The sequence below is a fragment of the Seriola dumerili genome, unplaced genomic scaffold (assembly GCF_002260705.1).
Source record: "Seriola dumerili isolate Sdu_G_001 unplaced genomic scaffold, Sdu_1.0 BDQW01000191.1, whole genome shotgun sequence".
NCBI classification, from domain to species: domain Eukaryota; kingdom Metazoa; phylum Chordata; class Actinopteri; order Carangiformes; family Carangidae; genus Seriola; species Seriola dumerili.
The window spans coordinates 4,897,937-4,909,187 of NW_019174446.1; the positions used below are offsets into that span (position 1 = coordinate 4,897,937).

General features: G+C 39.6%; 1 protein-coding gene across 1 annotated transcript; it reads right to left on the reverse strand.

The window, feature by feature from the left end:
- Window positions 1–141: 141 nt before the first annotated feature.
- galr1 (galanin receptor 1) lies at window positions 142–10,261 on the reverse strand. Its single transcript, XM_022753252.1, has 3 exons — window positions 9,372–10,261; window positions 9,224–9,289; window positions 142–691 (listed from the first exon to the last, which is right to left on the reverse strand). Exons 1-3 carry the CDS (start codon window positions 10,035–10,037, stop codon window positions 371–373), a joined length of 1,053 nt encoding a protein of 350 aa, XP_022608973.1. The 5' UTR covers window positions 10,038–10,261; the 3' UTR covers window positions 142–370.
- Window positions 10,262–11,251: the final 990 nt, after the last annotated feature.

Below are 11,251 nucleotides of genomic sequence, written 5' to 3' on the forward strand. Positions count from 1 at the left end.
TTGAAGTATATGTAAATATTCTCTGCAATCAAAACCAGGTTATCTTCAGAGGGGGCATCATTTTCCTGAGTTTCAGACTCCATCGCTTTTTCGTGAAATGAAGAGATGCAGGAAATGGACACTGATCAAAGAGTGAGTAATCATGTCCTGAAGCCACAGGGGCTTTATCTCCTCCAGGTATAATGAACAGCGCTTATGTGGAACAGTATAGCTGTATATCCAAGCAACTACACTTAGCTACATTAAAAAGAAAAAAAAACTTCCACACACCCACTTTTGTCTGATGGCTCTGCCTCTGTGACTTTATACTGACTTCCAATGTGACAGGTGCCCTTACTTTATTTAAATGTCACCATCCACACCTTGTCAGTCAAACGTTGGTGCAGTTAGTCGAGGGCGGCGTGTCCGCTTTGCTGCGGATCTCCTTAATGTCGTTGAGCGGGGAGTCACTGGTACCGATCTGGCACTTGAACACCTGCTTGTAAGCTTTCCTGAAGTTCTCCGACAGGAAGGCGTAGATGACGGGGTTGACAGATGAGTTGCTGTACGCCAGACCGTGGGCAGCCACCCGTAACACGAAGGACGCCTGGTTCAGCGGGAAGGTTCCAAACTCCACCCAAAGGTGAACAACGTGATGAGGGAGCCAAGAGAGGCAGAACACCACCACCACCACCAGCACCGTCTGAGCCGTCTGAGGTCCACGAGAGAGAGGAAAAAGGAGGGAGATTTAGTCAGTGCCTACAGGGACAACAGTGACAACATTTACATTGCTGTACCCAGGAGTAAGTGTCAGTCAGGATAAAATAATAAAGTTTTGAGAGGTTGGTGCCTTGGAGACATCTCTGTAAATATTTTGCTGCTGCTCTGCTGTTATTCTTTATTCTCGCACCTTCTCCTGCTACGATATACAAAACCTAGCAATTTGTTTCATCTGTTTTAAGCTGATATCATTTTTATTATACTGAATAATTCTTTGAATACTCTTTTTATCTTTTCATACAGATTGAACTTCCTGGACAGGTAAGTTTTTAAGCTCATTTGGTAGCAAATAAATAGGCTACAAAATTGTTTATGTGACATCCTGAAATGAACCTGGGTTTAGTGCATCAGTGGGTGTTATTGGGAAGGCTTTGCGAATGCTGATGTGTTAGCATGGTGCTAGCAATCTGCTAGGAATGCAAGAATGAGTCAAGAGTGAATTTATTTTCTAATTACTTCAGGACTAAGTTACACAAGAAGCCAGTCCTCCAAAACATCTCCTTAACGCTGGGCAGAAAATACAGCCGCCATCCTGCAGCTCTCCCCTCACATTCTTCATACACGCATGCAACACAAGCAACACAGCTGCAGATGTGCACCTTTGGCTACAGTTAGCAGGAAGACTAAACTATTAGCAACATTCAACATAGCCACTCAGCTCCTACTTTCATTGTAAATCTACCTACACCACCAACCACTATAGATATTTTTAGGTATTACAGGAAAATGAAGTCAGCAGCCTGTTAAGCTGTCCAGGGGAGGTAAAGCAAGTTCTCTCTGAAGGGATTTGCACACGCATCTGCATTTGTAGAAGAGCCAAGAGGAACGCGCTCTCTCTTTTAAAACGACCTGTGATTGGCTAAGTCTCCTGTCACAGGCTAGTTTTTCTAAAACATGAAAACAAGAGCCAAGAGGAGGAGTAGATGTCTAGTTTGCTCTCAGACCACTTGAATTACAATATGCTGATAGATGATTATGGAATTTTTACCCATTGACGCCAACAAATGACTGGCTACCCCAACTTTAAAGCTGCTTGGTATTATTATCATCTTTTTTTCAAAACTGACATATTGTATTTATGACAAACATGTTAGCAAAAAGTCTGCTGCCTGAAAAACACAAAACAATGCACAAAAAGTTGCAAAAATGCTAATTAGAGCAGGACACTGCAGAGTTGGTAATAATTCTCTGTAGGTTTGTTATTATGAGCGAGCCCTTTCACATTACACATCATCATATATGGATCATCATATTAGCTGTATCAGTTCCAGCTGAAACTAACACATACAGTTGACCAATTTGTATGCAATTCCATACTCAGTCAGGGCCTCATAAAACCCTTAATTGTATTACACTTAACTGACTGGCACCACATAAATCATATTATTCTATTGACATTTCACTCAGCAGATCCAGCTGCAATCCTGTAAATGTTCAGATGACCCTCATATCAGAATTGGCCTTGATGCAAATGCTCAAGCTTATAAACATAAATGATGTGGTACACTTGAAGGTGGAAAGAAAATATTTCAGTCAATTCAATCATAATTCAGTTTCAATCACATCTACATGTCTACCTGTCTTGAAGATTTGTATGTTTAACAACGACAAGAATGTAAAAAAAAAAAAAAAACAACCACAATGTGCAATTAACAGGCTGAGCAAGAAGAACGATGGCAGAGGAACAGACCTCGCCGCACACGGTCACATGTTATGGCTTTCAACTGGCACATAATTACCTCTGAGAAAGGTCACTTAGTGACTTCATGAGTAGTTCATTTAATGAACAACTGATGGGATTATGTTATTTTATATATTAAGTATACCCATAGATGAAAATGTATATATTAATGTATAAACTCTGAGTCATAACGTGAGTTACACTGTAGTGGTTTCCTCCAGTTTATAACACAAAACCATTTATACACACATTCCGCTATAAAGACCCAAAATTTAAGATATTGACCAGATATACTTTAAGAAAATGTGATAACTTATTGTGACAATTACAGCAAACCAATTTTATTTTTGATCTAAGAGGAAAGTGTTGAATGTTATATATCAGTAAAGCCAATGGCAACAGCTGGAATGTGTCATCACAAAAAAAACTAATTAAATGCTGCCTGATCTTCTGGGCCCCTCCACTGCATTTTGCTTGATAGCAAGTGGATTTATTCCAGAACTCATTAGCTTCTGTCATTGAAACTATAAAAGCATCTGAGCAGGTAACAAGCAAATCGTGTGTGTAAAGTTTAAAGTGACATATCAAGCAGGGAAAGATACAGGAAGAGCAATACAGACAAGTCAGAATGATAAACACAGCGTAGCACAATGAATACATGCATTCATATCCAGAAATTATGAATTTACATAATGACATTTGACTCATGCAGACTTTGTGTCAAGAAGTTCAAACACATGACAGAAAAGCGAGGAGTCTCACGGTGATAGAAACTCTCAAGTGTTTTCTGCTTTAATTGGTGAATGTGGGAATATTTGATGCTTGAAGATGCAGAGCTATGTTCATATCCACCTCTCTTATGCCCATACTATTAAAGCTGCACTTATCATACTTTATATTAATAACTGATCAAATGACAATGTGTAATGTGAGAGGTAATCAAGGGAGGGGAGAGGGGTCAGTTATCACCCGGCCCTGTAGTTAACCTCAGTTAACTTTTTAGCATTTTTGTTTGAAGCCAAATGTCTTGGTTTCCTGGCCCACAACTTCATAGTTTGGTTCAGTCTCAGTCTCATCAGTGTCATTATTATTAGCTGCAGCAGGCAGCTGCTTTCAGAGTTAAACCTACTCCACATCACTGTTGCTCCGTGTCTGCTGGATGTGTAGGCAACTGTTAGCTAACATGTTCTCATTTGTCAGTGTTTACAACCCACACACACACACACACACACACACACACACACAATAAATAAAGCAAAACTATTAATCAAGATTTAAATGCCATGAACAACAAAGAAAATCAATATGGCAAAAGCACAAGCAGTTTACTGGGGCTGTAATTTGGTTTCTTTTTCTTCTAAAACACAAATAGTGAACTTTTCAACTCAGACCAAAATTAATTAACTGTAGGGACGGCTGCATCTCCACTGATGAGTAGTATAATAACATGTTTGTGCAGTCTGATGAAATGCTTTATGATCATCTTTTCAATTTAAGATCTTCCCACAGTCCAGTGCAGTGTTGATCTTTTTTTTTTCTTTTTTTTTTTCACAATAAATGTGTAATGTAACTGCACCTCATCGATCATTTCAGAGGTAAACATCGCCGACTGGCCCATATCCAATTTGAAATGAAAGGTCAATATTGGCCTGCGATATCAGCCCAACCCTTTTACACAAGCGTGCATACACCACATACACACACACACTGACACATACACACTCCCACACAGTACCCAGGAACAGGTTCCCACAGTTTCAGTGTAGCAGTATGTTAATAGCACAGCGCTGTTTAGATAGCCTCCATAACACATTCATATCTTCACCTCGACCCCCCGAGAGCCATCAGTTAGGCTAATATAAACAGCAGCATCTCCACAGGAAGAAGAACCTAATAAAACTCATCCCTCTCAGCTCCGTCTCTCCAGCCGCACTGTCTCTACTTGTAAAACTCATTTGTCAGAAGCTGTCAGCTGATCACTGAAATGTCTTAAAAAAATAATTAAAAGATGTCATTCATTTTGGATATCGAGGTATTAACCTTTCAATGATCCATCTTCTTCTTATGTAACATTTTTACAGTGTTAATGTGAATATATTACTGTACTGAAGTAATGACAGTCAAAGCTGGATGTCAGGGCACAAGACAGATTTTTTTTTCCTTAATGGAATAAAACAGAACCATGAAAAACATTAACAGTTATTGCGATGTGATGTGCTCTGTAATTCTGGGCTCACTGTGCCATTTTGCTGCATTTTTGCTTTTTCAATAAATAAATGGATCCTTGAAAAATAATGTTTCTAGTTCAGTTACGAATTTGATTTCATTCGCAGGAAGATGTTCAGCCATGTAATACATCAGTGATAATCATCAGGTTTTGGCATCAGTTTGTCAGAATCAAAGGGGGTTTTGCACCAACACTCAAAAATCGTCATTGTACTGGGAGAAATCCATCAATGTGCCTGTGTCTTGAATTTGTGAGAGGTTGCTATAATGAGGCTGTTTCTGACAGCAGCCCAATAGCCCGTAATATATTGCAGCCACAAGACAGACTTAACATCTGGGCACTGCAGTTCTTCTTCAGGGTCCCCAGATGTGCGTCACTTCCTTTTCTGCCTCAGAAGTATAAAAGCACATAAGTTTTATAAAAATACTGTGTAAAATCCAAACTGTAAGACCCCTGGGAAAATATAACTTCATTCTTTTATTAAGATGTTTGTAGAAAAGGTTAGTAATTTAATATTAACAGGGTAAAAAAAAAAAAAGAGCAGGATCCAGGTTAATGCTAACTACAACTTAATGCTAACCTTAAAGGTTAGTAATCCAATGTCCCATCACTTACTACTGTAAGGAGTGGCAATGTCTTTGTCACTGAAGTTAGGGTAGAGTGCTAAGGAGTTTTTTTTTTAATTTATTTTTTTTTTTATTTATGTAACGTTATGTGTAAGTTTTGGAGGCAGAATGAGATTAAATCAAAGACTGGCACTAGCCAGGTGTCCACAGTGCAAATTTGGACTAAAATCGGCCAAAGAAAAATGCAAATTAATGAGTGTTTCTGTTTCCATCCAATACTATTATGTGACTATTTGGGAGTTGAGTGTATTGAGATCAACATTGCAGAAGAAGAGGGTACAATGAGACGTATCTGCACCATGAAAACCATGTGGAAAATGTAACTGGTGTATGGATTTACGTTTGTTTCATGTATTAATTCAATTCAAAGGTATGATTTACACGTATATACATTAACTTTATTGCTGTTAATAAACTGAAGATACTACAAAAATAAATTACAGTTATTAATTCATCCAGTTAGTAACACTTAGTTTACAATAGTAACACTCATGTGATAGTAACACCATCGTGTCAATAAGCAGTTTAGTCTCTGAAGCATGAGCTGTCCTCATTTCACTTTGCGGATGCTGTTAAACAATTTCAAGATGACTGTGAAGTATCCATAACCAACTGTGTGCTCCATCTGGATGCCTGACTCAGCGAAAACTCCAAAAACATACAGTATCAATTTCTGGCTTTTAACCCTTCATTCAACACTGAGAATCCAGTGAAAACATAATTGTTTGCCAAATATAATGAACCCCATGATTCGCAAGAACATTACCCAAGAACCAAAGTAAATAAGGCTTTTATTTACTAAAGCAGAAAGCAACAGTAGTTCAGATTTTCTCTCTTTTCTATCTGAACATGACATAAAACCAGAGGGGTTAAAAGATTTGTTTGAAACATATTTATCACATCTTTGCACAAACACCTTCCAGAAAGACAAAGGAAGATTTACCGCTGTTTTTGGCGATTTGGCTTTTGACAGTGTTTCATTTGACTGTTGGAGGCTGTTGTCTGATTCCTACTGTGGGTGTCTGAGGGTGATAAGAAGTTTGTATTTCACAACAGGAGTGGGAGTAACCTTGCTTTTTCCAGCTGTCACTGACATTGTATTTCACAGTCCTGGTAGTGAGGTGTTGAGACCCAGGTGAACCACTCAAACTATTCATTAAACACTTTTTTTTAAGCAAACTCCCTCTGCTTCCCACCGAGGACGCTGTCTTATGTCTTGTCTTGTCTCATTTACTTGAAAACTAAAAGTTTATTGGCACAACGGAACACAGGAGATAAGCTTATTCCCTTTCTTTCAGAGAGATATGGTCGATACCACAGCGGAGACTACAGGCAGTCAATGCACCTGGACACGACATAATCCTGCACATATACCTTATTTACATAATATCTTCCAGACCATAATCACAAGCAAAGGAGATAGAAAAAACATTTGCAGTAATTATTGGTAATTACAGTTAATATCTCCCTCAAATGATTTTGACTGCCACCAATAGAAAATAGAGCTAATAAAGCTTCAATGATGACTCTTCTTCTTAGATTAATGTTATCTCAGGGGAACTTTCCCAACAGAACAGGGGTCAAAGTGTTTCCTCAAAAAGGCATGGGGTCAAAAACAGATATTGGAAAAGGGAGTTGTCCTAAAATCAGTGTCATCTCACATTCGGGCCAATATGGTAGCTAATTCAGGCAATTTAAATGGTGTGACTATAAGGATAGTAGCGGATCTTGGAATGATACACGAACTCTCCTGAGTCAGAATAATTGTAGATATTGTATTAATGTAGCAATAACCTCCTGTAAAACTTATCTCAGTTTAAAACAATATTACTGAGCTTTAGAGGTGCTGGTAGTTGGTAGGTTACCTTTGGCCAGTTTGACCTGTTCCAGTCATTATGCTAAGCTAAGCTAACAGTCTCCTGGCTGTAGCTACATACCCAATGGATAAATATATGAGAGGATTTGATCGTCTTGTCTAACGCTCACACTACAATTATTCACATGATTACACATTAATAACAGAGGCCCAATTGTTGACAGCTGCACAGTAGTTATGGTGCGCTGAGCTCACCACAGGACACACACACTGCAGCAGAAGAGCCAGGTGATGTTTTCACAGCATCTCAGTTAGAGTGAGGAGAAGGTAGCAAGGGGACCTATGATGGGATAGGTGTCGCACCAAAATTTGTTTACTCTTAAAAATGTGTTTTGCATGGCAGCATCTAGAAATCTAGCTAGATTTCACACCATGGAAGGAGGTGAAAACAGCTTTGGGGGGGTAGCTTTCATATCTCTATAGCTCTTTAAGTCTATAAAGTTTGCAGGTCGTTCTTAACTAATTCTCTTTTCTGTTTATTATTCTGTGCTTTAAAATAATACAAACAAAAATATGACAGTAATTGATCTATTCGCATCCGTATGCACATTATTCATTTTCATTTTGATTCTGTGATTTACTGTATGCTGCACATTAATCTTCTTATCATGAAACACTTTCCATGACACACACTGGAAAAATGATGCACTGCCAAGGAAATACACCAATTTTGGCACAAGCACCGTACTTGTGTATTCATAAAAAAAAAAGGAAATGGGGATGTTGCCGCTTTCATTGTAAAATTACTCATTTTTGCACCAGTGTGTGTGTTTCTCTCATTGTTGATACCACACTCAGATTTAATGTGTTCTGTTCTGACATTAGTCATAGTTAAACAGCAGGTTCCCCACCAAGCTAATTTATGTATTGTAGTCTGGGTTTAATGCGCTGCTTGCCAACCGTTTCTCACAAAGCTGTCAGTGTAACATTCCTTCTGTGCATCATCCCTCAGCACTCTGCATTATCAGAATATCTCAGATTCCCTGTTCTACCTCCCACTCTTGTTTTAAGCCTCATGCAATAAAGCATGTATGTATAAGTAGGTGAACATTTTACATTCTCATCAACCCTTCCCCTCTCAGCTGATCAGGAGCTGCTAAACTGCCCGGCTGTGACGAACAATGGACGGACAGACTGACAATGAAGTGGGCGACAGCCGATAACTGGCTCTCTGGGAAGCTAAATGACCTCCAACAAGAATAATGAAGACTAGATTGCACTTTGATTGCACATTGCCTTTTGGCCACTTTGCTCGAGTGGGCCGGTTAACATTGAGCATTATAGCATTAATATTCATTTTTTCGACCATAAGGAAAATGGAAAAGATGAAAAGAGTTCCCTCTGGCTGCCTGTTGAAATTGAGGAAATGGTACAGCATATGGTAGTAGACCTTGGCTGAATAATGTGTGTAGGAGCGTGGGGCAGTGTAACTTTGATATATATCTTCCTAAAGGCCAAGAACGCTGACCTCTGCTTTGAATCAAACCATATGTCGCCAGAGGAAGAGGGCTGCAGCTTAGTGAACCGTGAAAAATGCTGATCCAGAGAGAGGGAAGGTACTTCAGTGAAGGTATGACTTGTGTGTTAAAATTTATATAAAGACTGACACCATTCATCACCATAATCATCGTTAGTGAAATCATCATCATCATCATGTCAGATAATGGTGTTAAACAAAAATTCAAGGGTTCAGAAGGTGAATTTCAAGGGAACATTTATTACACATCGAGTATTTTCAGTGATTTATGCTTTATTTTCTCTGGACTTCTTAACTTCAACTTGTGCCATTTTACAGTGGTGTTTTTTTTTTTGCAAATTTCTGCACTATGGGACTAATAAGTGACCATCTTATCTTATCTTTTTCATTATTTTATGTCCTGCAAATGTATATGATTCTGCAGTAATTCAACAGGTGGCAAATCACCCCATCTACTTTTGTTTTCCAGTATGTATTCAGTGTTTGCAACTCATTACAATCAGACAAGTTTGCCAACATATGGCTGTAAGCCTTGATAAATACCCCAGCCCCCCAAAGAGACTGGTTTAATACATACCTTTTTCTTTGATGCCTCTGACTTTTTGGACATATTTCTTAGTTTTTTGTGCAAGTGATTTAAAACCTGTAAGTAAAGAAATAAAGGTAAGATTTTTTTATAGGTGAATCATTTCCATAATTATGAAATGACCCAAGCTTTTTCTTACCTTTGCATAACAGAAGGAAATCAGCAGCAGAGGCAACACATAACCAAACACAAAGGTGCAAACCACATAGACTTTCTTCTGGGTTTGATCTGGCCACACTTCCCAGCAAAAGGTGTGATTCTCCCCTCTGTGAAAGATGTTCTGGTAATACATGATAGGCGCAGCCATGGCCAGAGAAAGTATCCAAATCACCACCACTCCGATCAGAGCATGCTTCGCCACCCGGATAGAGGAGGACTTTCTCGAGTGCACGATGGCGATGTACCGGTCCACGGACATGGCAGACAGGGTGAAGATGCTCACCAGCATGGACACAGTGAAGAAATAGTGGATGAATTTGCAGATGAATGCGCCCAGGACCCACGTCGGCATCATGTAGACGGTGGACTGGAAGGGGACACAGAAGAGCAGGTAGGAGAGGTCCGCTATGCTCAGGTTGAGGATGAATATGTTGGTGGTGCTGCGCGGTTTCCCCGGTTTGCTCCGAGCCAGCACGGTGATCACCATGGAGTTGCCCAGCACACCGAGCGTAAAGATGAGCCCGAAAACCAGCAGCGTGATGAAATTATCCATGCCGATCCCGAATAAAAGTTTCTGGTCCTCTTCCTCCACTCTGCTCAGGTTACACGGCTCTTCCAAGAGCCAAACAGACTCGGATAAGTTCATGATTTTTTTTTTTTTTATCCCCTTTAGATGAACTCGAAATGTTGCCAGACCGAGACCTACAGGAGGTCTGTGTGCCACTGCTGTTTCATGACACGGAGTTTTCAGAGTTGGGGTTCATGGTCTCCTTTAGCGCTCCTGTACATATTGTTTTTGCTCTCCCGCGTCTTTATCTCAAGGTTTTCGGCAAATCGTCCGCTTTATTCTTATAGGCTACCTCACACCACGAGTAAACAAGTCTCCCAAAGCTATCTAGTTACTAAACAGCGTTCATCAGTCACGCCGCTGTGCGTCTTGGAGTCCCTTTCTCCTGGCGCGCACCTGATGCGTCTGCGCACCGACCGCGCTGCTGCTGCTGCTGCTGCTGCTGCTGCTGCTGCACATTGCAGCCTATTTCTCTGCGTCTGGACTTTTTCCCTCACATTATAGCAGGGGTTGGGCTGTGTCATTCACGTCAGCACCACCTCCCAAGAAACCCTGTGAGAGAGAAAAAAAAAGAACTACTTATTCTGATATTGTTCCTCCTTTCTGAAACCCTGTGCAATTGAGCTGCCAGAGGCCAATACCATCGCCTTAGTCAGATTCATTTAGTTATGACACAGTATGGTCTGGGAGCAAATGTTATTGAGATTATCCGCATGGACTGCTTGCTATGATTGCCTTATTTGAGTTTCATTGTCTTCTGTCATAAGGGAGAAATAAGTTTTCTAAACATATAAAAACTTCAGTGTTGGGATTTGGGGGCTTCCTGTTCACGTTATTTCAGCAATTTATATGCATGAATGAAAAATATATAATAAGCAAGGACTTAAGTTGGTCTAGTTAGGATGTCCCAGATACACTGACAGCTGTGCAGACAAGATACTGTAAAGTTAAAGTGCAGAATCAACAAGTCACAACACTAAAATAAATAAACAAATAAATAAAAAGGGATTGTATAAATCTCATAATCTTTAATCTCTCTTTACAACAGTGCTCAAACACCTCAAGAGTGCATATATAGATTATTATAACAGAATAGTGTGTCCACAAATGTAGACTTCCTCAGTGGTGAAACTTTAATATTTATAAGAAATTCACACACAAAAGAAAAAAAAAATTCATACACACTCAAATTTTACTGCATTTCTTTTGCAAGAGACTCTGGCAATATAAGATTCAAAAGCAGAAAATTATTCAGTAGTTTTTGACTTAAAGGTCACACTGGCTGCACTCCC